At 44.6% G+C, this 26,655-nt stretch overlaps 1 protein-coding gene across 2 annotated transcripts; it reads left to right on the top strand.

Annotated features, from left to right (window-relative positions):
- The first annotated feature begins 9,185 nt into the window (after positions 1-9,185).
- LOC125536033 (coiled-coil domain-containing protein 115-like) lies at positions 9,186-11,530 on the top strand. Of its 2 annotated transcripts, none has more exons than XM_048699120.1 (6): positions 9,186-9,461; positions 10,082-10,214; positions 10,348-10,473; positions 10,553-10,617; positions 11,131-11,218; positions 11,301-11,530. In XM_048699120.1, the coding sequence occupies exons 1-6, from the start codon at positions 9,195-9,197 to the stop codon at positions 11,378-11,380; spliced, it is 759 nt and encodes a 252-aa protein (XP_048555077.1). In that variant the 5' UTR covers positions 9,186-9,194; the 3' UTR covers positions 11,381-11,530. The 2 variants fall into 2 exon arrangements, with proteins under 2 accessions (XP_048555077.1, XP_048555067.1); XM_048699110.1 differs by having other exon boundaries at positions 9,187-9,461; positions 10,550-10,617.
- The last annotated feature ends 15,125 nt before the right edge of the window (positions 11,531-26,655 follow it).

Raw genomic sequence — 26,655 nt, 5'->3', positions numbered from 1 at the left:
GATCTCACTCTTGCAAGTGGTCGTGAAGGGATTGACAACCCCTTTATCGCGTTGGTTGCGAGGTTCTTATTTGTTTGTGTAGGTACGAGGTGACTCGCGCGTGGTCTCCTACTAGATTGATACCTTGGTTCTCAAAAACTGAGGGAAATACTTACGCTGCTTTGCTGCATCACCCTTTCCTCTTCAAGGGAAAACCAACGCATGCTCAAGAGGTAGCAGCAGTCGTGCTAACGGAACTCTCCCGTGAAGCTCTGCTGGATCGGAGTTCGTGGGACGTCATCGAGCTGAACGTGTGCTGAACTCGGAGGTGCCGTGCGTTCGGTACTTGGATCGGTCGGATTGTGAAGATGTTCGACTACATCAACCGCGCTGTCATAATGCTTCCGCTTACGGTCTACGAGGGTACATGGATGATACTCTTCCCTCTCGTTGCTATGCAATACCATGATCTTGCGTGTGCGTAGGATTTTTTTGAAATTACTATGTTCCCCAACATATGGAAGCCGTGAGAAGCAACCTAGAAAGATACAGTGCAGTGGGAGATGTCTTGGATCACAGATGGACGCTGAAAATTAGGACAGAGTTCAGATCCTGCATTTCTGGTGGAGTGGTGGAATGAGCGGAACAGGGCTAGGAAGAATGAGAAGAGAATGCGGCCAGAGGAGCTCATGCATAGGACCAAGCTTGCCACCTTGGAATACTGGGATGTTGTGGGTAAGCAGAAACAACAAAATCCTAAAGAGACGGCTAAATGGCGGCCACCAGAGGACGGGACCCTTAAGTTCAATATCGATGGAGCACATATGCTGGGGAGCACCCATTCTGCCTGGGGGATCATTGCCCGGGACCATACCGGGGATGTGGTAGCTTTCATGGCTGGGAAGAGTGAGCATGTCTATGATGCCTTCGCAGCTGAACTGCAAGCAGCCACAGTCGCGGTGGAGCTAGCCACACATCTTGGAGCGATCAGGATATGCATAGAAACGGACTCACAGCTGCTGCAGGCTGCACTCGTGCAGACGGAGCCAAGCTTCACGACATATGCATCGGTCCTGGAAGACCTCAAGGTCCAAATGAGGCTATGGTTCTCAAAATGTGAAGTTCTTGCATGTAGAAGCGACGCCAACTGTGTTGTGCACGAACTAGCTAAATTTGGCTATGAATGTAATGTTAACAAACCCACTGTGTTGGAGGTTGATGTCCCGCCGTCTGTGGTCGGACCTGTTTTAGGCGATATGCCTAGCATGGTTGAGTAATAAAGCAATTGCTTTGACCCTCAAAAAAAGTTTTGATCCCAATTTCAGTAGGATCCCCAGGCCTCATTAGCCCATACAGATCCACAAAAAATACCTACGTTAAAGAATAATACTCCCTCTGCTTACTTATATAAAACCTTGAAAACATTAGACAATGTGCAAAACAGCCTATTTTGAGTTGTCTGAAATGACTTACAAAAGTGAACGGAGGGAGTACTACACCTACGAACTCTTACGTAACTTTCCTTCGCCACATCCCCCCTGATTTCTAGGAGGGTGGGCCCCTCCTCCCATCTACTTCCAAATGGAGATTTACGTAAAACTTAACGTAAGGCTTCGTAGGTGTAGCATTGCTCTATGTTAAAAGGGCAAATCCTAGGTTAGTGACACGATAACTCCAAGAATCCAAACACTTCATTAATTAATATTTGTAATAATTTGAAAGCTTTTTTCCACTGATGTAGGATTATATTAATATCAATTACACCCAACCAACAATATATAATCAAGAGTGCACACGTCAAATTATTCAAAAACAATAATTATGTGATCTACGACAAGCAGCAGCCGGTGGATGAGCTTGGGACAACTTCGACCGGCAGGGGTGTTGGGGAGGAGTGAGGCAGTGCGACAAATTGGCACTAGGCAGTGGGGTCAAATAGAGGCGGTGCAGGGGATGCCGTATGCCATGGCGCTGGGGGTGGGGGTGGGGGGGCAACCGATTTGAAGACCTCTAAAGAAAAAAGCAACCAATTAGAAGATGTTTAGGAACGAGGGATAATCCTCTATGTTGAGTAAAAACAACATGAAGAACTATTCAGATACCCGTGAGTTAAGCTTTGGATCATGTTGTAAATGCTCTGGCTAAACCTATTGATGAAAAGACGAAGTTATAGCTTTCGAATCTCATTTGTCGGTTGTTTCTCGAGAAGGCGTGATTTATATTCTAGTTAATAGTCTCGTGTGTTTCTAAACTTAACCTTTCAAACCTTCTCCCTATCGCAAGAAGTCAATTTTTTTTGAGGGATTAACTTGTCTTCAGCTAAAAGATCCCCTAAACTTAATCTCCTAAAAATATTCATACACAAATTTTTGTACATAAACTCATTTAAAGCACTAATTTAAACTACTTAATTACACAATTCGACAAAATTTCCGCATTAGTACCGTACATAAAATAATTAAGCAGTTCATGCCTACTACATTTGCATCACACATAGCATAATTTCTAGCTAGTCCAAACATTGATATTAAACATATGCAACTACATAAGTTTTCGGCGAAAATCCCGGTAGACCCCTCAATAGAGTGCTGCGACTAGCTGGAAGAAACATAGGGGTAATAGGAGAATGGTTTACCTAGGTTTATGCCTTCACGGTGGAGGTACAACCCTACTTCTTCTCACTTTATATTGCAATGATGTGGTGTACCTGGCACAACGATGAATCAAGGGATAGATTGTAGGATGTCTATTGACTAGCCCTCCCCCGGCTTATAAAAGGGTGTCAAGGGTCTAGGGTTTACATGAGTCCTAACCGACCTAGGCAGTATGTAGAGCCCTCCTCGGACCCGGTCTCTTCATCTCGAACGACAAGTCTTCCGGATCCTTCCTTCTTGAGAGCTCATGGTCCGGACTGATAGTCAGGTTATGTCATGCCCAAGGAGGCCCGCGGCCGGTGATGACCTGCAACTGCACATGACCGTTGCAATTTGTTATAAGTAAAATTGTCAGGTAACTACTAATCCCGCCACTAAGTTGTCACATACACAACTATGTTTGCACGTAGACCATAGTCTGGAAATAGTCTATTCTATTACTAAGGGAATGGTAATAAAAATGGGTTTAATTGAACTACGAACATAAAGGTAAAATAGGAACAAAAGGGAAATAAAATAGATGAAGTGGCGCTTGAGTGATAAATCGTTTTCAGGGGTTCAGATTCATGACTACTAGTACATAGTGTACACGATCGTACAAGTAGACAACCTAGTCTGAGACGTAATGCATGTTATATGTTTTTATAAATGGGAGAAAGCAAAGCAAGTACATATACATGCATATATGCAATAATCATGCATTACATACACCACGCAGTTTCTTCTCACATTCAGGTTTTGGCAACGGTGATTAAGGGTCTACTCATGGATGCAATTTAATGGTTGATAATTCCCCTACCAATAGATCAAGGAAGGAGGGAAATAAGCACTGTCACCACAATACCTCCTCAACCTACTATCACAATGATAGTAATAACATTTCATCCATGAAGGCAAATGTTGAGTGGTCGACTTCATCCAACATTAAGAAGATAACTAACATAAACATATTTTAAAGATCGTATATCATTGGCATTAAAATAAGATACTAGAATCCATCCATATTTCCCCAAGAACGAATGCAAATACTCAAACATTTGGATGGAGACCATAGAGGGGGGAGACAAGTTAAAACCTAACATGGTGTTGAGGAAGAAGAGAGGCATGACGATGGCGATGGAGATGGCAGGTGCTAGGCGTCGGTGGAGCCTCATCCTTCCTTCTTCATTGTTGGGTTTCGTAGTAATTTCAAAAAAATTCCTACGCACACGCAAGATCATGGTGATGCATAGCAACGAGAGGAGAAGAGTGTGATCTACGTACCCTTGTAGATCGACAACGGAAGCGTTAACTTGGTTGATGTAGTCGTACGTCTTCACGGCCCGACCGATCAAGCACCGAAACTACGGCACCTCCGAGTTCTAGCACACGTTCAGCTTGATGACGATCCCTGGATTCCGATCCAGCAAAGTGTCGGGGAAGAGTTCCGTCAGCACGACGGCGTGGTGACGATCTTGATGTACTACTGTCGCAGGGCTTCGCCTAAGCACCGCTACAATATTATCGAGGACTATGGTGAAAGGGGGCACCGCACACGGCTAAGAATATGATCACGTGGATCAACTTGTGTCTCTAGGGGTGCCCCTTGCCTCCGTATATAAAGGATCCAAGGGGGGGTGCGGCCGGCCCTAGTAGGAGGCGCGCAGGAGGAGTCCTACTCCTACCGGGAGTAAGACTCCCCTCCCTTTCCTTGTCCAAGTAGGAGAGGGGGAAGGAGAGAAGGAAAAGGGGGGCGCCGCCCCTCCCTCCTTGTCCAATTCGGACTAGGGGGAGAGGGGGCGCGCGGCCTGCCCTGGCAGCCCCTCCTCTTCTCCACTTTAGGCCCATGAGGCCCATTAACCCCCCGGGGGGTTCTGGTAATCCCCCGGTGCTCCGGTTTTATCCGAAACTTCCCCGGAACACTTCCGGTATCCGAATATAGCCGTCCAATATATCAATCTTTATGTCTCGACCATTTCGAGACTCCTCGCCATGTCCGTGATCACATCCGGGACTCCGAACTAACTTCGGTATATCAAAACTCATAAACTCATAATATAACTGTCATCGAAACCTTAAGCGTGCAGACCCTACGGGTTCGAGAACAATGTAGACATGACCGAGACACGTCTCCGGTCAATAACCAATAGCGGAACCTGGATGCTCATATTGGCTCCTACATATTCTACGAAGATCTTTTATCGGTCAGACCGCATAACAACATACATTGTTCCCTTTGTCATCGGTATGTTACTTGCCCGAGATTCGATCGTCGGTATCCCATACATAGTTCAATCTCGTTACTGGCAAGTCTCTTTACTCGTTCCGTAATACATCATCTCACAACTAACTCATTAGTTGCAATGCTTGCAAGGCTTATGTGATGTGTATTACCGAGAGGGCCCAGAGATACCTCTCTGACAATCAGAGTGACAAATCCTAATCTTGAAATACGCCAACCCAACATGTACCTTTGGAGACACCTGTAGAGCACCTTTATAATCACCCATTTACGTTGTGACGTTTGGTAGCACACAAAGTGTTCCTCCGGCAAACGGGTGTTGCATAATCTCATAGTCATAGGAACATATATAAGTCATGAAGAAAGCAATAGCAACATACTAAACGATCGGGTGCTAAGCTAATGGAATGGGTCATGTCAATCAGATCATTCACCTAATGATGTGATCCCGTTAATCAAATAATAACTCTTTGTTTATGGTTAGGAAACATAACCATCTTTGATTAACGAGCTAGTCAAGTAGAGGCATACTAGTGACACTCTGTTTGTCTATGTATTCACACATGTATTATGTTTCTGGTTAATACAATTCTAGCATGAATAATAAACATTTATCATGATATAAGGAAATAAATAATAACTTTATTATTGCTTCTAGGGCATATTTCCTTCATTCATTGCCTTGGCCCTTCCTCTATAGTGGAGATAACTCTTCTACAACAATGGAGGTGTGGTGGCACGTGATGGAGTTGTTGACGATTGATGCCGGTGACTAGGGTTGAGGTGAATATATAGTAGGCCTTCATAGGTCTCCTTTGTAGATATGACTTCATCCCTTTCATCCAAGGGCTCTAAGTGAGCCAAATCCTCTCCCAATAGCTCCCTAGGGTCGCGTAGGAACAAATCATGATGAAATCGATGGAATATCACAGAAGTTATGTCTCACTTCGTAGCCTCCAAGGGTTGATACGAGCGCTGTATGACCAGCTAGACGCGCATGCAGTTTCACGTTTTGGTTGTCATTTCTTCCTGCAAACTTTGATTTAGGCGCTTTTGTGCTAGTTGAATTCATCTTGAAATTCTAGTATTGGATATTCAATTTGGACACTTAAAAAAATGTTGAAGTATCAAATTCTCCATAGGAAAAGCCTACATCGATCTTTCTCCGCCCGCACCTCCCGTGGAGAAATTTGATCTTTTGCCCCACTTTTCTTCTAACTTTGCAAATCATCAATCCCCAATGTAAAGTGAGGCAAAAGATCCAACCCCCTCCCATGATGCCCTGATCAGATCCCTTTGTGGCAGCAGAGCCGACGGCAACAGGCGGGGGCAAAGTAGCTTGCCTACTCGCTGGCACCAGGATCCTGCTCTCCCCAACTCCCTATCCCGGCCACTGGGTTTCAAGTATGCGGTCGTTCTCGCCCGTCGATAGTTAAAAATCCCGCTCGCCCTCACAAGAGATAATTGCATCTATAGTCCTCGTACTCGCTGGCGACGTCCAGTTCAGTCCTGAAACTTGCGTATTGATTCAATACGGTCCCAGTACATGAAAATACGTGATCAATATGGTCCCTGAGGTTGAAACGTCAGTCCCGGCTCTACATGTCACATACGTATCTCGTATTTCCGTAGTAAAGGCCACATCCATATGCGGTCCATATGTGAGTGGGCCGAGAAATAAAATGAAAAAAAAAAGACACAGCTCGGATTCGAACCGACAAGCTCTGCCCAACCACTTCCCGAGCCGACCACTAGAAGAAGTGTGTAATCCTGTTTAATCCGGGGATGCACGGAATGTTATACGCATATCACTGTTTCTTTAAAAAAAATACACGTGAATTTTAAAATATTCATGAGTTTAAAAAACGTTCATCGATTCACAAAATGTTCATGAGTAAAAAGGAAAATTTTGTGTCTACAACAAATGTCCGTAAAGTTTTTAAAATATTCAAAAAAATGCTTGGGAATTTTTTAAAAAGATAATGCCCAAATTTTAAAAAATGTTCACTGATTCAAAAATATATTGATGAATAAAAAATGTTCATCACAAAAAAAAGTTTCTGAATTTCAAAAGATTTTCACAAATTTCACGAAATTTTTGCCTATGCACAAAAAAAGTTGTTGACGAGTTCCAAAAAACATGTACGCAGTTTCAGAAAATATTCGTGAATTCAAAAAATATTCACTAACATGTAAAAAGTTTATGAATTTAGAAAATGTTCGCAAATTCAAAAATATGGTGAACATTTTGGGAGTGCATCTCCTCACATATTTATATGGAGTGCAACTTACAAAATTCCAAAAAAAATCTCAACTTAGAAAATGTTCACAACTTGTAAAAAATACTAAATATATAGGGCATGCTTCTCCTCACACACACACACACTTGGTATTCAAGAATTGATTTTTTTTATGTTCATTGATTCAAACAGTGCTCATGATTTAAAAGTAAAAGTTTGTGTATACAAAAATTGTCCTTCAATTTATGAAAATATCCAAGAAAATGCTTGGTATTTAGAAAAATATATTTCCTAAATTTTGAAAAAATATTGTTCACTGATTCAAAAAAATATTGATGAATTCAAAAAATATTCATCACAAACAAAATGTTTCTGCATTTCAAAAGTTATTCACGAATTAAACAAAAATGTTTGCGTATGCAAAACAAAACTTGTTTACGAGTTCCAAAAAACATGTACGCCATTTCAAAAAGTACCATGAATTTTGTAAAAAGTTCATTAATTAGGAAAAAAATTGCAACTTCAAAAATATGGTGAACATTTTTTCAATTTGATGGCCAAAAATCATGAACTAAGGAATATTCGCAATTTCAAAAATTCTGTATGCAGTGGGCGCAACAAAAAACCAGAACACACGGAAGACAGATGGGCCGTAGCTATAAAACAAAATAAACAAGCCCGTACAGCCCAAATAAAGACTGTGAATACCTAATTACATTTCTTTCCCCGAGTTTTCCCTTTTTTCGTAGATCCGTTTATTCAAAACGTTTTATCTTTTAAACCGTGCGTCTAAATCTTGAACCGTTTTCATTATTGGATTCCTTGCGTCGAGATCTTCAAAACTAGATCCCATATTGATAGATTTTGACAAACTTTTTTTATAAAAAAAACCAGGCGAAAAAACCGAACCGGGAGCACGGTTTTTTCCCTTTCTGAAAGAGACACGCCCGTGCCTCTCGCGAAATCACACCCGTGCCTGTTGTGGAAGCAAAACCGTGACTCTCGTGGAAGAAAAAAAATAGAAAACGCGTTTTTTTTCGTTTTCGATAGGCACGACCGTGACTCTCGCGAAAGCACAACCGTGCCTCTCGCGGAAGTAAAACCATGACTCTCGCGAAAAAAGAACAGAAAACGCGTATTTTTTCTCTTTCTGAGAGGCACGACCGTGACTCTCACGAAAGCACAACTGTGCCTCTCGCGGAAATAAAACCGTGACTCTCGTGAAAGAAAAAAAACAGAAAACACGTTTTGTTTTTCCCTTTTCGAGAGGCACGGCCGTGACTCTCGCGAAAGCACAACCGTGCCTCTCGCAGAAGCAAAATCGTGACTCACGAAAGAAAAAAAAAGAAAACGTGTTTTTTTCCGTTTCTGAAAGGCACGGTTGTGACTCTCGCTAAAGCACAACCGTGCCTCTTGTGAAAAAAACCCGTGACTTTCGTAAAAGGAAAAAAAAGAAAACATGTTTTTTTTCATGCAAAAAAAAATTCGAATTTTTTTTGTTGAAAAGCTAAGGAAGACCGGGAGAAAACCAAAATGTCGAAAAAACCTGGGAAAAAAACCGTTTAAAAAGCCGAAAACGCATGCAGAAAAAAAATCCGGAGGGAGCGTCCAGAGCACGATACGTGGCGAATATCTGAGAGCGTGTCAAGTGGCGCTGATCGTTGCGAGGCTCCCGATGAAGCGCTCGTTAACTAGTTGCTCCACATTTCTTTTCACTCAAAGAAACCTAAATAAAATTTTCTTATTCTTATAAAAAGGACTAAATATATAGGCCGTGCATCTTTTCAAGTATTGCGTGCGACGCTTGGCCCGCTGGCTAGCGAGCGCTTCCCCGGCCGCAGGTTGAGGGTTCGAGCCACCCGCCCGTGCCAATTCTCTTTGAATTTTTTTTTATTTCTCAATATCCCACGGACATATGGGTACAGCCTGATGAGCGGGGCCTGTCTGACGTGGCATACGGCGGGATACACAATACGTATGCAGCGTGTAGAGTGCGTTTCAACTTTAGGGACCGTATTGACAATGTATTTTCATGTACTGGGATCGTATTGAAGCAATAGGCAAGTTCCAGTACATCGCCAGCAAGTGCGAAGACTATAGATGCAATTATCTCCCCTCACAATTTCTGGTTCCCTGCCCCCAATCCCCTCGGCATTCGGGCGCGTCAGGTTCGGGCTGATGGCGACGGGGGCGGAGGTGCTGCGGCACATGGGACCCGACCGTCGAGTGGAACAAGTTGAAGATATCACCAATGCGGCGGCGGCGGTGGAAGAACTTGGGGGAGACGACGAGGAGATCCTGCGGTTCATGGACTCGGCGGATGGCTACCTCCTCCTCATGGATTCGCTTTCCGCCGCTCTTCGCCAGGTAGGTCACGCCGGCCGCTGCCCTCTGTGCACTAATCTCTCAACCCCCTGCACAGTACTCCCTTCATTCCACAATATAATGGTTCCTCTATCTCCGTGCTTCAACTTTAACCGTAAATTTAACTACCAAGACCGATTGCGGCGGGAGCAAAAATTATATCAGTGAATTCGTATTCGAAAGAAGTTTTTAATTATATAATTTTTTCTCCCGCCGCAGTTGGTCTCGTTGGTTAAATTTATGATCAAAGTTGAAGCACGGAGATAGAGAAACCATTATATTGTGGAATGAAGGGAGTACTGCGCAGAGGGTTGAGAGATTAGTGCACAGAGGGCAGCTTCTTTGCTCGGATGATTTTATCTATTTTGGAACGGAGGAAGTACATGAGAAGAACTAGTATCTGAGCGCAAGCTTCTTTGCTCGGATGATTTTATTTTTGTTTCAATGGTACCTACGGTTGTGCAGTACCCTGAAATTTATCTTGCTCTGGGTTGCATCTAGTTCCGACAATGTCGAGCAACTATATACGAGTGCTTTTGGAAGACTTATGCGGGAAACTGTTTTGCTATTGTAGTGCTACCGCAGTTCACAAGGATATATGAGTGGCATTCTTTGTTTTCCAGGGTTGGCTTGATCTGGCAAGTGCTCGTCACTCGATGGGCGCATCACGTGTTTCGAGTGTGCTGTTTGATCATAAGGAGCAATCTGCAGCTACTATGCTGCAAGTGGATTATTCTGCAGATTTGCAACCATCAGGTAACCATTATTTGAGTTCACAATCTTAATCAACAGTGCATAGCTGCTATGGCAACCATCCTTGTTTTTTTCGAAATCCTTAGATTGATAGTTCCATGTGCATGCCATGAGTTGTTCTTTAATTATGTTTCAGAATCAAAGCCGCATTTTGCTCTGTCGAAGTGGTGCTTGCAAGAAGAATCAAGCTCCGGTGGTGTTATCTGTGTACAAGATGGTACTAAACCAAAACTAAGGTACCGAGGATCAGAAGCTACCCCAGGTATTTGCACAAGTGATCAGGGACACTGTTTCTATTCTAGTAGTGTTTCTACCTGAAATCCTCTTCTTTTGTTAAGGAGATGGTAGCAGGGAATCAGATGCAAGTGCTGCAAAGTCTTCTACTGGTGTTGACATTAGCAACCAGGTAAGTGTGATATAAAAACATGTCATCTTTTGCAAACATGGCAGGTAAAAGCAACATATACAACTCTTAAAAATAGAGCACATTTGGTGGTGGATAATGGTTTAAAAGTGACAAAAACCAGAGCACTGCTGTAATTCAGCAAAACCAAGTTTTATCTGCTTGAGTCGTTAATTTGGCCAGGTCACCTGGATATGCTGGATGCCAGACCTGTTGATAGTTCAAAATGAAGTATCAAGACAACAAAACAAAATATTGCAGTATAGGAGTTCTACTCAAGTTTGAGAGCTTTATCTCAAGCTAGTCTGGCTTGTGACTGTTCTATCCAAATTTTGTTCTTGCTAGTAAACACATAATTTCACATTCACATATGTAACGCTGAAGAGTGACAGATTTACTCAGATGCAAAATACAGGTGTGCTACAGCACACCTATGCATTTGTGTCGTGAATAAGACAGCTGTGTAATTATGGGACGCTTAGATTCTATTGATTGTTCCTTTCCTATGCACTTTAGGTTCAAAGTGCAAGATCAAAGGAATTGTCAGTCTTTGGAAAGTTGGTGTCTCCAAAACTACGAACAACCCAAGTTTCCTTCGAAACAGGTTTTGTTTCTAGTCAGAACAGTAGAGAACCCACTGTCCTTTAGCCTTATATTGATCTAACTTATATCTTTGTTTCATGTAGCACTTGAACTAATTGTGGAGCTAGCCAATTCAAGATCAACCATGCTCTCTGGTTTCTCACAGATAAAGCGCAGATCATGAACCGCTTACCTGATTTGAGGTTCTGTACCCTTGCACACCATATATTCTCGTTGTAGTATCAGTGATATGCAGTCGGCAGCACTTAGAAAATATCTTAATCCTATTTGAAATGTTGATGTACGTGGATATGAAATGGCTACAAGTGCATGAGAGGCTTGCTTTGCGTCTCATTATCTTGCGTTGAGGCAAGCACTATTTCTGCTATCGGCGGTTTCCTTAGTGGAAATCGACGGGGAAACTTGTTGTTCCAAGTAAAATCAGACTCTGAGCAAGAACGATCAGTCGGCCCTGAGCCTTGAGCGTTGCATCTCTTCTTTGTACTAATAACAGAGTAATACTGCATCACATAGGAAAATTTACATAACCTCTCTATTCCTTCTTACACGACCCAAAACAACACTCAAAAATCCTAGTATTAAGCGGTCTCTAAGCTAGTTGGAAACCAAGGAAGGCCTGAAGGAAAGGGGGAAGTTAACACAGTAACATGTACAGTAGCTAGAAGCATTCTTCTTGTACCCGGTCTAGAGCCTTGACTGACTGACGACGGATGTGGTTTGGAGAGGTTCAGTTGTAGGTGCCGAGGCTGGTGCGACCCGATGCTCGCTTCTCCGCGGCCATGCCGTCGCTCCTCGGCAGCACGAGGTTGCTGATGGTCCTGACGATCTGCCGCTTCAGCTGCCCCCTCTTCAGTGGAGGCCTCTTCTCCTTTGCGCCGCCGTAGTTGCTGATGCCGCTGTTGCTGTACGAGTGCTCCATGAGAAGGTCCTCCTTCTTCTTCTTTTTCTTCTTGTGTGTGTGTGTGTGTGTGAAGAGGACATGAGACGGTGAAAAGTATTTATAGGCGAGCAAAATCATCCGTGCTGTGTTAATACCGGCGTCTCGCCGCACATGTTAGTTTGTTTGGCGGAATAATTTGACCACTTCTAGGCCATGATGTTTTTTATACAGTGAAGGCACTAACTAGGGAACTTATGCCCTTACTTAACCACAAGAGTGCCACTGTGCTAGCTCCCAAAAACTTCTGACCAGTCAATCCAGAATGAATCCAAGCCAATGGAAAATGGAGTAGATATTTAGGGTGTGGGTGTCATATGGAGACCTCTGTCAAAAAATATAAGAGCGGTTGGATCATGAGCCGAGTGTTGATTAAGATTAAGCAGCACGTGGCGGAGTGCTGCCCATTGACTGTTTCCGTCCTCGGAGAGATTCACGTGACCGTGACTGACGGCTCACTCTGGTTTGTTTGTAGCTAGCCCCAAGGTTCAGTGCATCTCTAGCCACTAGCCTTGCTGCCACCGGCGGCCGGCGGCATGCTTGCTTGAGGTGGCAGCGTGGCTGCCTCCGGCGGCTCGCGCATGGACACCTGACCTGCAGCGATCGATCGGGCGGGCACGACCAGCCGCCGGCCGTGACCTTATCCTGACCCGATCACTGCGTACCTCTTCTTAGTTAATTCTGACAAGATATACAGTCACGTGATATGCATGATTACTACGTGAGACGATGCATGGGGCTTTCAGTTTTCAGCTGCATTATCTTGTCAGTGGCACATAGCAAAAAAGAGACAACCCACACTCACTGCCGGTACTATCTGGAAAGAGAAGACACCGGAGCATCTCAGGGGTTAGCAGATGCAGATATGCTGGTACGTGGATTGATTTCCTACCTGCCGTAGGTGAAAGCTGGTGCCCCATGTTACTGGCGGTCATTGGCCCGTCCATCCCATGGAGGCTTCAGAGATGCTCAAAATCCTTCTCTGATCAACACGTGCAGTTTATACGCTTCTAGTAGTAGTAGTATAGTAAATAAATTCAGCGAAAATTCAGGGCCTACCTCTGTTTCTTTTTTACAGCTAGAGTAGCATAAATTCCCTACTTAGTGCCTTGATCTGATCCACACTCCACCTGACATCTCGTAAGAGCCAATCTTACCTAGAAAGCAGCCAGTTTATTCTTGCAAAAGATGTATAGAAAAATAGATAAACACATGCATGAACTAGTGGTGAAAAACTGAAACATCCAAAAATGAGGCTCACCTATTAATTCTCTCCATCTTCAGTTTTTCTTCTTCACCCACCACATCCTTGGTCCACTGGTTCACCTGGGCCCAAAAGTCATGAGAAGAGAGCTCGACTTCCATGGAAATATCTTCCAAGAATGCGTATGTGTTCACTGAAATATGTTGAAAGCTGTTTACTGAAATATTTACCTAGTATGTTTTCCACCTTTAGCAATTGTACTCTGTCAGATGGAAATTTGTCAAATCTTTTAACACGAGAGAATGTGTATCAAGTATGCGTGTATCTCTGAGATAGGTAGAAGGTGAAAGCGCAGGTGTCTGAAACCTTTTTCTACCACTTTGGCACCGTGGCATCCATATCCATTCAGACATCGTAACGGCACAAATATTCCATGTGCGGATGTGCTCCACTTGGATGCGCGGTTGATTGGAGTCACTGTAAATGTGAACGTGAAAAATATTTTGCGACATTACTAAAAGAAGGAAAAAGAAAACAACTACCGCCGCCGCCATCTAATTTTAGCAACATTTTGCATGCAAAATATGAATAAATGAACCATTAGCTCCATCCTCCTTCTTCCGCCGCCGGCGGCGGTCCGCCCCACATGCTACGAACCATTTCATGAACACTTATATTCGTGAGCTTGATGAGTCCAGACTAAAAAAGAAACCGACCATTTCTTCTACGGCCAGCACGCATATTGGGCGACATTCGAAGCCTTGGCGTGTAGAGAAGCTCTCTTCCTTGTCCTCGACCTCTCACTATCTCATGCGTTTGTAGCCTCTGATTGCGGTTGTCACCGACATACACAAGGGAACATGCAGGCTTTACGCGAGCATTGTTAAACAGATCATCTCCGAGGCTTGCAGTTTTCGGCATGCTCCTTCAACTTTGAGGGGCGTGAGATGAACTTTGAGGCGCATAGCCTCGCCAAACACACTTTAAGACTCTCTCGGAGGCATCATCTTTGGCTCCTTAATCCCCTGGATTTATCTTGTATTCCATTGTATTTCGATATTGATCAATAAATGAGAGTGTGTTTGGACTCAAAAAATAAATAATCCAAAACCTCTTTCCCCTCCCGGCGCGCTTCCAGTCAGCGCCACTCCAGAGCGTTAGCACCCGCATTCATGCTCGATCAGAGTGGACGCGACCGCTCACTGACGCCGGTATTGAAGTGGCGTGCCAGCCGAGAGAGCGTCGCCCGCGCCGCTTCTCAAAGCAGGCGCTGCTGCGCATTCAAACGACACAATGGCCGCCCGTCCTTCTGTCTGCCTCCCACATTTATGGCACACGGTTGCCGAGGTGTCTCCTCTGGTGCCACCCGCCCATCCCTCTGCCAACTGTCATTGCTATATAATCGTTGCCCCGTCTATAACGCAGTTATCCGCCTCCGGTCTCTCTCTGTACCACTCTCACCATGAATCCCCCACCCCACCCGCCAAAGCTCTCTGGTATGGGCTGGCATCGGACCAGAAGAAGGATATGGCCGCCATTGTTACCAGCTGGCTGGCCGGCAGGCGGCCAGAGGAGGACGACGTCCCAATGGAGGACGCTGCCGACAACGAGCCGGCGCGACCCTCCTTCTCCACGCCACCCTCGCCGGTGCATTGCACCATGACCATCGGCGAGGCCCATGCCCATTATATGGGCATGATGTGGGAGGAGCTGTTTCGGGAGGCGCATGTTGACACCGCCTACAACCACCGCCTCCTCCAAAAGCACATGCAGGCGGTGGAGCAGCTCGTCACGCCGATCCGCGGACCTTGCGAAGCAGGAGGCACTGCTCGAGTCCTACCGCTCCGCCCGGGAGATCCGCCTTGCCCGCTGGCGGTGGGGGAGGTGGCGGCCGCCTACAAGGAGTGTGGTGATGTTCGACGAGACCGACGAGGAGGAGGACATCGCCGAGGCCACGACCACAAAGCCGACACATCCGCGGGGTGTCGCCGGCATCGAGGAAGAGTAGTGCACGGTAGATCGCCGCCGCTCAGGTCCCAGGAAGACTATCGACCCTCCCCTCCTGTCGACGCCAAACTTGGCACGCTCAACATCGGCGGCCGATTAGTCGCTTTGGTGGCGTCGTGGAGGCAGACAGCTTCACTCTCGGGTCTCCGGAGGTGGAGGCTAAAGAGGCGGAGCTGGAGAAGGAAAAAACTTCAGTTCTCAGGGCTCATGGCCGGACACGGAGAACGGATGCCGACAACCATTTCGATTAGGTATTATTATATCTGCAGAGCCGGACTAGCACCACTTTGTTAATGTAAATGTAATGAAATCCGTCATGTTTATATGAAATCTGGCCGTGTTTAAATGAATTATGTCCGATTGATTTGAATTAAATATACACAACTACGGTTGAATGGCGGCCTCCTGTATCCATATTCATGGACTGCCCCCTATCCGTGGAGAAAATTTACCGCCACATTATTCATCCAAGAGCAGAGCCAAGAGTGGATTAAGCTTAAGCAGCACGTGGCGGAGTGCTGCCCATTGACTGTTTCCGGCCTCGGAGAGATGCACATGACCGTGACGCCTCAGTCTGATGTCTTTGTAGCTAAGCTAGCTTCAAGGTTCAGTGGATCTCTAGCCACTTGCCCTGCTGCCGGTGGCGTGGCCGTATTCTAGCTTGAGGTGTCAGCGTGGCTGCCATCGGCGGCTCACGCATGGACACCGTGCCTCGACCGATCGATCGATCGGCCGGCCATGACCAGCCGCCGGACCTGACCCGACCACGACGTGCCTCTTCTTAATTCTGACAATGTATACAGTCACGTGGTACGCCACCGATTACCACGTTCATTAGTTTGATTGCGCAGGTACGACACGATGCATGGCGCTTTTCTTTCTTCATGAGTTGCATTATCTTGTCAGTGCCTAGCACAAAAGAGACAACCCACTGCTGGTAGTGGCACTCTCTGGAAAGAGAAGACACCTGAGCATCAAGGTACGTTGATTTGATTTCCTAACTGCCGTAGGTGAAAGCTGGTGCCGATGTTACCGGCGGTCATTGGCCGGTCCATCCATGGAGGCTTCAGAGACAGGGAAAATATCCTGTGATACCAAGTATCACATGATACCATGATACCAACTTTGAAAACTCAAAATTTTGTGGTTCAAAAAATTTCGAGAAAAATCATGAGTGTTCCATAAGACACATGTCTACTAACCCTAAAAAATTCAGATCCAAAATCAAAACACACGCTGAGAAATAAAAAAGACAAATTCTGCATCAATAGTGTTACAAAAGACAAAAAGCAAAGTTGGCACTATTCACACGTAGATTTGTCTTTTTTGTTTCTTCATGTATATTTCGAATTTGAATTTGATTTTTTTAGGGATGGTAGACAAATGTCTTTTGAACATCTCTAAAAGAATTCGAAATTTTTTGAAGCACAAATTTTGAGTTTTTAGATGTGGTATCATGGTATCATGTGATGCTTGGCTTCAGAGATACTCAAACTCTTGCCTCATCCACACGTCTAGTTTATACACTTCTAGTAGTAGTGGTGGTAGTAGGCAAATTCATCGAATTTTCAGGGCCTACCTCTGTTTCTTTTTTATTTACAGCTAGCATAAATTCCCTGCTTCGTGCCTTGATCAGATCCACACCCCACCTGACACCTCATATAAGAGCCAGTTATTCCCAGAAAGTAGTCAGTGCATGAGCCGAGAGCTCGACTTGCATGGAAATATCTTCGAATAATTTGTTCACAGAAAAATGTTCTTTAAGTTGAAAGTTGTCATTTACAGGTATGTTTTTCACCTACAGCCAATTATACTCTGGTCGATGGGAATTTGTCCCTCTTTTTTTACAAGAGAGAATATATAGCAAGTATGCGTGTATCTTTCAGATAGGGAGAAGGTGAAAGCGCAGAGTTTTTTCTTTTCTTTTCACTTTGGCATGGTGGCATCCATATCCATTCAGATATTGTAACGACGCAAATATTCCACGCGCAGATGTTCTCCACTTGGATGCGCGGTTGATTTGAGTCGCTGTAAAGGTGGACGTGGAATATATTTTGCAACATTACTAGTAGTAAAAAAATAAAGCAGGTACTTATCTAGAGCCACGCCTACTATGCTCATGGAGTGCCCAAAAGATTTGAATCGTAAGATAAAAGTATCATGCATTTCGTCTCATGTTATTTAACTAGGTTAGTTTAGCTACCATCTAATTTTAGTGGAGTTTTGCATGTAAAATAAAAATAAATGAATCATTATCTCCATTATGTGAACATGGTTTCGATTCCGCACTTTCAGGACCTGTGTAGCTCGCTTAACTTGGGTTTTTCAGATCCAGGGTTGAGCAAGAAGCTAGTTGTAGAGTAAGATTGAGAACATTATGTTTTGAGGTCATATTAAGCCGTTTGAGCAAGAAACTTGTTGCGGTCACATGGATCATTAGGGCAACTCCAACGCAGATCACCTACTGAACACCACCGACCTAATGTCCACAGACATGTCCGCAGACAACCGAACAGTTGAAGGCATTCAATCATATCTATCAAGTGTTTGCCCCTTCTCCAATGAAGATAGAAGAGAGAAGGGAGGAAGGGTGAAAGTGGGGTTGTGGTGTGATCCGAGGCTGAGTTGGCGGCGGTCGTGCATTCCCGAACACCTCCAAAGCTCCCCTAATTTGAGGATGATTTGTGAGATTTTAGACATCTGGACTGGCCCAAACGGATTCAGTGAGTTGCGTTGGATGGCTAAAAGTGCTTGGACCGTCTGCTTTGGACATTTGCTAGGGGTTTGGTGATCTGTGTTGGAGTTGCCCTTAGTTTTACATAATATAATGTCTTTGGTGATGTCATATGAACTCCATGTAGTCAAGTCTAGGTTATGTCATATTTCCTTCAGTCGGGTTTACAAGACTTATTTGGTTTGTCTTAAGATAAACTTGTTTAAATTTATAGAGGAAAATGGTAACATCTACAGCTTCATATAAATTATTTCTTCTTCTTTGAAAGTGAGGTTGAAACAGAATCCTTCGTCATTGTGATGCACGCAACCATGAGACAAGGCAACGAGCTCAAATACAACAAGTACACTATAAAACATGGAAATTTAACACCGGAAATTCGTAGGGGCACGTGAGTGCGGGGCACTCACCTGCCAAGGCCTGTCGCCCGCTCGATTTGCCTCCCGAGTTGCGAAGTAGTTGAATCTCGCACGAGGGCACAGTAAAAAAGAAAATCTCTCAAAAAATATTTAAGTTTCAGTGATAAAACTTACAGTTTTTCCATCTATAAATGCCAAGTTTCAACAAGTTCCAGAGACATAATTTTAAGCAATTTTTCTGTCAGCCGTAGACACAAAATAATTGATTTTTATCGGTCACTCATACTAAGTTTCAACATTGAAATTTCACATACTTTTTTAAAAGTCGTCCAAATATATTCAAAATGGATCTTATTTCAACACATTGGTCACGAGAAACACGAATATGAAAAAAAAACTTAATTTAATTTTTTTGTTTAAATGATATAGAACTTTGCAAATCGAAAGCCAAAATAAAAAGCCGGCACCAATGACCTGAGTGCACCCGCACGTGCGTGCCGCAAATCCTCGTCCAAATTAACACCAGCGACTAAGTTGACTTCTTGCACAACAACACCTTTAAGAAGGGATAAACGTCCTTGCGCCTATTTTTTGCATTGATCTTTCACGTATTTTCTAGCATTGCCAGCCTCTGAATTCCCTTCAGTCTGTACTATCAAAGGGCCTGTGCGTTGCAACGGGATAAAATAATAACACACGCTTTTAATTTACAAAAAATGGTCTATAATCTGAGTACTTATAGCTATGGCCCAAACAAATATGGTCTTTGCCTACAAAAGAGCAAGTTCAAGGTTCCACATGTCTTCTATTTAAACACGGCTTGCATGTAGATTTAATACGTACAAAGAAACAGGCAAGTGATCTTTCATTTTGTCTCCAATCCTGAGTTTGCTGACATGTTTATCCACAATCCGGATCAGTACCGATATGAAAGAAAGACATATAATGCACTGTAGATTAAGATTGCACCCTAGATACTATTTTTTTAAAATGGTTAACAGGTAAAATAACATCATATTCAGATTCTATATATTTTTCTAATCAAATTCCATATATAATATGTTAAATTTGGAGTTACGGTTTAAAAGATATACGTATTTTAATAAAACATTAGAATTTGATATGTACTGCGGGTTTAATATCAGAAAGACCAAGGAGTTTTTAAAAAATAACATGATGGACTAAGAATACTTATGAAAGTGCTAGTGATCGACTAGAGGGGGGTGAATAGGCGATTTTTATGAAAGTCTTCAAAACATGAAAGTTTCGAAGACAAACGATAGAAATAAACCTATTACCATGCAGCGGAAGGTAGACTACACTAGGAAAACCATAGTCAAGTATTCAATGAAGTGAAACCGCAATGACTAATAGCAGCTAGGCAGTAAGGATCCGGTAGGAAGATATTGTGAAGCCAATCAGAACAAGTAATCACTCAGTGAAGCCAAATGGTGATGCAATCGTACAATGACTTCACAAGGACCAACAGTAAGTAAAGGGAAGGGAAGGATGAAACCAGTGACTCGTTGAAGACAATGATTTGTTGGACCAGTTCCAGTTGCTGTGAAAACTGTACGTCTGGTTAGGGAGGCTGAGATTCAACTCAGAAGACCTCGTCTTCACCTTATTCCCCTTGAGCTAAGGACACCTAGTCCTCGCCCAATCACTCTGGTAAGTCTTCAAGGTAGACTTCCAAACCTTCACAGACTTCGTTCACTGGCGATCCACAATGACTCTTGGATGCTCAGAACGAGACGCCTAACTGACTGGAGGATTCACAGTCCTCAAGTGTAATAAGTCTTCAGATCACACAGACAGCAAGACTTAAGTGATGCCTAACACTCTTTGGCTCTGGGTGGTTAGGGCTTTATCCTCGCAAGGAATTCTCTCTCAAAAGCTTCGAGGTGGATTTCTCTCAAATGACAAAAGCCGTACTCTAACTCTGAGCAGCCAACCGTTTATGGTTGTAGGGGTGGGCTATTTATAGCCACTAGGCAACCCGACCTGATTTGTCCGAAATGACCCTCGGTCACTAAGGAACTGACACGTGTTCCAACGGTCAGATTTCAAACACACACGGCAACTTTACTTGGGCTACAAGCAAAGCTGACTTATCTAACTCTGGACAAGATTTGCTCTCATAGTCTTCACTCGAAGACATACGATTTTGGTTAAGCATCACTTCAGTCATTCTGACTGGTTCACTTGGACCCCACTTAACAGTACGGTGGTTCCTATGACTCAACAAAGAAGAAAAAGAACGACGAAAGAACTAAGTCTTCGCGCTCCATAGTCTTCATGCGATGTCTTCTCTTGTCATAGTCTTCAATGTGAATGTCTTCACATACCACCTTTGACTTCAATGTCTTCTTACATTTTTAGGGGTCATCTCTGGTAGGAAAACCGAATCAATGAGGGACTTTTACCTGTGTTATCCTGCAATTCTCACAAACACATTAGTCCCTCAACTAGGTTTGTCGTTAATACTCCAAAACCAACTAGGGGTGGCACTAGATGCACTTACAATCTCCCCCTTTTTTGGTGATTGATGACAAACTAGTTGAAGTTTTCAACGGGGAATAAAATATGTGAAATTGTAAAGGATAGGGGATTGTCATCATAAGTGGCAAAGGCTCCCCCTGAAGATGTGCATATAAGTAATTTGCTTTTGGTATGCAAATGCACATGGCAGGTTGTACTTGTGGAGATCCTCTTCAACTTATGATGACAATTCATCATGCAAGAAAAGTATGTGAAGATAATGACATGCATAATGAAAAATGGACGTCTGCAAAATGATCTAAGTGCAGAATTTATCGTCGCACATGCGGAATTTATCATCGCATCACAGAATAGAAAATAAGTAGCAGACGACCATCGAGTTTAAGTGTTACAACTCAAAGAACCAAATGTATCGAAAATGAGAGTTGTAAGCACTTGGCAAAAGTAGCAAAAAGTAAAGCAACCACCCATATGGACCCGCTTGAAGACTATCAACTCATATGCTTCTCCCCCTTTTGTCAGTGAGGACCAAAAAGGTTTGAAGACATAGAGCGCCTACTCGTTCCCATGAGGTGCAGGCAAGGCAGCAGGGTCGTCGGTGAGATCCGGTGGTGCAGAGGAACTTGGTGCAGTGTCGTCACGCGCTGAAGTTGGAGGAGGTGAAGTTGCATCATCTTGGTCATCGATGACTCTGGCATTTACGGTCACAGCTGAGGACGAGTATTCCGAGTCTTCAAGTGAGGGAGTCCGACGCAAGTGAGCATTTCTGGGAGGAGTTGAGTCAAACTTGAAGCGTTCGGTGAAGCCATCGTCGTGCAGATCAGCTTCAGCACTCGGTAGGGTCAAACTCTTCCACGACCTCCGACAGGTTTCATGAGTGACAAAGGCATTCTTGGTGGCAAGATTGCGAATGCGGTTGACATCCACCAAGAGGCTTTGCATCTGACGCTTAAGCCAGTCGTGATGTTTGTCCTGTTTCTGATGCAGCGCGATGAGAAGCTCTCGGTCATTGAGGACACGAGATTATCTTTGAGGCCTTTGCGCAATGGTGCTACCAGTGGCATCAGTTTGAGCACGAGGGGCACGTGTGTTTCCAGCAAGGGGATAAACACGAGAGACTGCTGAATTCCTTCAATGGGCTGGGTGAAGCTTTGGTGATCAGCATTGTGAAGATAAATGGGATCCTTAGCAGGCTCTGGGTAAATGGCTTCAACTGATAGATCAACCTCGGGCAAGAATATAAGATGATTGCGCGCAGATGGCTGATAGTTGAAGGCTGAGTGACGCTTGATCAGACGCATGACCCATGGAGCATAGAATTTCAACCCAAAGATGTCGGAGCCAGACGCAGCCAACTACCTGATGAAGAAGTCTTGAGCATTGAAGCTGATGCCATTGAAGATATAGAAAACCAAAGTCTTCATTGCTCCTTCAAGTTTCGCTGCAGATGAGTGTCCTTTGACAGGCCATAGAGTCTTCCTGATGATGTGGTAAATGGTGCGAGGCAGGTACTCTAGGTCTTCAACAAAGAACTCAGATGGGTATTCAGCATCGTGAGGCAGAGGCTTCATCATGCTCAGCATTCGACTCATGTTGGGTTCTGACTTCTGAAAGATGCTTTCCAAGGCATTTTGATGTTGTTGACAACCTGGTTCATAGTATTCACAAGGAGTGTGCAGGCCTGTGAGCTCAATGATATCAAGAGCTTTAGCTTCATGATGGACATTGCCTGTCATCCACTCAAGGACCCAAGTCTTCGGATCCCTGTTGTAGCCTCGAATATGAAGAGTGGCATAGAATTGAAGCAGCAATTCTTCATTCCATTGCTCCTTGTTAGTGATGAACTGCAACAGACCAGCATCTCTGAAACAGTCCAATGCTTCTTCGAGGCAGGGCAGACCAGCTATAGCTTCAGAGTCGAGGCGCATATGTGGAAATATGCGCCCTTGATTGTATAGGACACATGAATAGTAGCTGCGCTGCTAATAGCTCCAGAACCGATCTAAGGAAATGTGTGGTCCGGTATAAGGGTTCTTGGAGCTGTTGAAGAAGGTATTATGTGCCACGAAGCCATTCGCAATGAAGACCCCAGGTGAAGTGGCAGTTCCTGGGAAACGTGGAAGTCTTGGCTTGGGCTTTTGGACTTGAGGCATGTACTCGACGTGGTACTCAAATTGTGGACCAGTAGTAGGCGGAGGAGTCAGAATAGGCCATCAAACCATAACTGGCTGACCATGATCAAATGCTAGCTCCATTGTGTGAGGTCTTGGAGGGGGAACAGGGGCATTGGCATTGTCTTCATGGGCTTCAGGGGCCACATGTGCTTCAGGTACTTGGACCTCAGGTGTTGCAGCATTGACTTCAGGTGTTGCAGCATTGACTTCTGGTGCCTCATTGGCTTCTGGTGCCTCATTGGCTTCCGGCGCCATATTGGCGTCAACCATGATAACGTCATTGGCGTCAGCAATGATGTTGGTGGTTACTTCAGGGTTGTTAACCTCCACTTCAGAAGCTGGAGGGTCGGTCACGTTCTCCTCGAGAACAACATCTTGGTGAGACGGGGGTGTAGCAATTCTTGTGTCTCTTGGGGCTTCTTCTTCTTCATCTTCTTCTTCATAGGCTGATGCAGCCGGAATGTCTTCAGCCATTTTGGCTTCGGGTTCAGACATGTGCATTGTGGGAGTGACTTGGGGCCTTGGTCCTTTGCGAAGCCTGCATAATGCGGGCAACGCTTGTGGAGATGGAGTGTGTTGGGCCACAAAGTCATCATCATCTTGCACTGTTGGGGTAGCTTGCGGTTGGGGAGAGCTTGGAGTGTATTGTCTCTGTGGGTGATCAGCCCATGATGCATCCTGAGCAGTTGGCGTCAGAGGACGACCAATGCTGATGAGTTCGCTATGCGTAAGCATAGGCGATGATACCAATTGGTGCTCGATCTGAGGAAGGACTTCATCATCTTCAACATTGTTATGGTGACCAATGTCTTCAGCAGCAGAGGGGTCAACTGCTGGAATGTCTTCAGCTTCAGGAGCCTCTGTGGAAGCAGGCTCATGAATTACCATCCATCATTTTTGATGCGAAGAGGCAGGACAAGCAACCGAGATGGGCTCAACAATAAGGGGCTCTGTGGGAGCAACCCGATCTTTCTTGGTTTTGTGCTTCTTCTTGGAGGGAGCGACATCAGAAGCTTCAGGATGTTTCCTCTTTCTGGCTTCAGCCTCGGTAGCCCTTGTCTTCTTTAATTCTGAAGCCATTGTGGGGACCTTAGGCTTCGAGCCTGTCATACTGACTGGGAATACAATGGGATGTGCTTCCTGCCTTGTTGCTTCGGGTTCGGCCATAACTGGCTTCTTCTTCTTCTTTGTAGCCATCCTGGGATCGATGCCAGGACGCCCAAGAGCCATGCGCTTTTCAGCTTCATTGTAGGCTTGCACACACTTGTCAGCCAGACTCTTCATGTGCCTACGAGAACCTTTAGCTTCTTTGCGTTTCTTGAGAAAGGCTTCCTTGAACTCGTGCAGCATAGTCTTGAAGTTCTTGACATCTTGCACGTTGAGCTTTGCCATGTGCTGCTTGAACTGAGCTTTCTCATAGTCGATCTTTTGCTTCAGTTCAACGATGCGCTGAGCTAGAGCTAGCTCAGAAGTAATGGCGCTAGTGAAAGTGACGCTGAGGCCAATTGGAAGTTGCAGATCATCAAAGTTGAGATTGGGGGTTTCAAACCACTCATCAGTGAAGTTGTGAAGGATTGCCACGTCAAAGAGAGGCAAATCATTGAAGATTTCTGCTTCTTCTTTGCTCTTGATCAGTTGCTCAAGAGCGTCATCTGCAAGATCTTCATCGCTGGACAGATCAATGGCGTCGTTGCGCAGAATAGCAACAACAGTCAGTTCTTGGCTGGTGGGTTGCAAGGGCATCTTTACTCTCGAGGGCTTGGAGATGCGTGACAAATCTTCAGACTGCACACTATGTTCAGGAGGTGCAGTGGCTAGAGGCTTCGCCTGTAAGACCTTTGGTGCAGGAGCAGGCTTTGAAGCTTTAGGCTTCTTCAGTTTCTTTGACTTCGGCGGTGCAAGCGCTTCATCAGATTCAGCGTCATCTGCAGGCTCATCCACGGCTATCCCTTGAACCATGATATGAGTGATGAGACCTTCCAGGTTGTAGAAGGGCCCAACAAGATTGGGTTCAGCTTCGCGCGTGCCATCAGCACGAGGAGCAGAGGGGCCTAGATTGAAGTCTAAGCCTCGTGACTTCTTGTTCTCTTTGGCCGAGTTCCTGGCAAACTGAAGGTTGCGCTTGAACAGATTATCATCGCGGCACCACAGTAATGAAGATAGGTCTGCATCCAAAGGCTGCGATCTACGGACCATGCAAGGATAGAAGTCTTGTTCAATGGCTTCAGCTCTGGACTTGGGTTGAAGATTTCTGTATAGAATGTCTCTCCATGGTCGTTTGATGGCATTCTTCTCATCATACTCCTGGGTCACGAACCTGTACTTGAACCACTGTTCTGCCCAATATCTTCGAATCCATTGGATTCGAGTTTTTCGCTGATTGTAGTCCTCCTCTGGATCTGTCTTGTACAGCTCATAGAGGTTAGGAGGCAAATCTCTTGAGGTGTTCAATGGCTTTTGTAAGTGCATCTAGTGCCACCCCTAGTTGGTTTTGGAGTATTGACGACAAACCTAGTTGAGGGACTAATGTGTTTGTGAGAATTGTAGGATAACACAGGTAGAAGTCCCTCATTGATTCGGTGTTCCTACCAGAGATGATCCCTAAAAATGAATGAAGACATTGAAGTCAAAGGTGGTATGTGAAGACATTCACATTGAAGACTATGACAAGAGAAGACATCGCATGAAGACTATGGAGCGTGAAGACTTAGTTCTTTCATTGTTCTTTTTCTTCTTTGTTGAGTCATAGGAACCACCGTACTATTAAGTGGGGTCCAAGAGAGCCAGTCAGAATGACTGAAGTGATGCTTAACCAAAATCCTATGTCTTCGAGTGAAGACTATGAGAGCAAATCTTGTCCAGAGTTGGATAAGTCAGCTTTGCTTGTAGCCCAAGTAAAGTTGCCGTGTGTGTTTGAAATCTGACCGTTGGAACACGTGTCAGTTCCTTAGTGACCGAGGGTCATTTCGGACAAATCAGGTCGGGTTGCCTAGTGGCTATAAATAGCCCACCCCCTACAACCATAAACGGTTGGCTTCTCTATAGTTAGAGTACGGCTTTTGTCGTTTGAGAGAAACCTACCTCGAAGCTTTTGAGAGAGAATTCCTTGCGAGGATAAAGCCCTAACCACCCAGAGCCAAAGAGTGTTAGGCATCACTTAAGTCTTCCTATCTGTGTGATCTGAAGACTTATTACACTTGAGGACTGTGAATCCTCCAGTCGGTTAGGCGTCTCGTTCTGAGCATCCAAGAGTCATTGTGGATCGCCAGTGAACGAAGTCTGTGAAGGTTTGGAAATCTACCTTGAAGACTGACCAGAGTGATTGGGCGAGGACTGGGTGTCCTTAGCTCAAGGGGAATAAGGTGAAGACGAGGTCTTCTGAGTTGAATCTCAGCCTCCCTAACCAGACGTACAATTTTCACAGCAACTGGAACTGGTCCAACAAATCATTGTCTTCAACGAGTCACTAGTTTCATCCTTCCCTTCCCTTTACTTACTGTTGGTCCTTGTGAAGTCATTGT

Source organism: Triticum urartu, chromosome 1, assembly GCF_003073215.2.
Source record: "Triticum urartu cultivar G1812 chromosome 1, Tu2.1, whole genome shotgun sequence".
NCBI lineage: Eukaryota > Viridiplantae > Streptophyta > Magnoliopsida > Poales > Poaceae > Triticum > Triticum urartu.
This window is presented reverse-complemented; position numbering and strand designations above follow the sequence as displayed.

What these genes read in the sequence shown, in the direction of transcription:
- LOC125536033 (XM_048699110.1), top strand. Translation starts at nt 9,195, where the DNA reads ATGCAATTATCTCCCCTCACAATTTCTGGTTCCCTGCCCCCAATCCCC. An exon ending in TGCAGATTTGCAACCATCAG is followed by an intron (nt 10,215 to 10,347) that starts GTAACCATTATT and finishes ATTATGTTTCAG; the next exon opens with AATCAAAGCCGCATTTTGCT. An exon ending in GTGTTGACATTAGCAACCAG is followed by an intron (nt 10,618 to 11,130) that starts GTAAGTGTGATA and finishes TATGCACTTTAG; the next exon opens with GTTCAAAGTGCAAGATCAAA.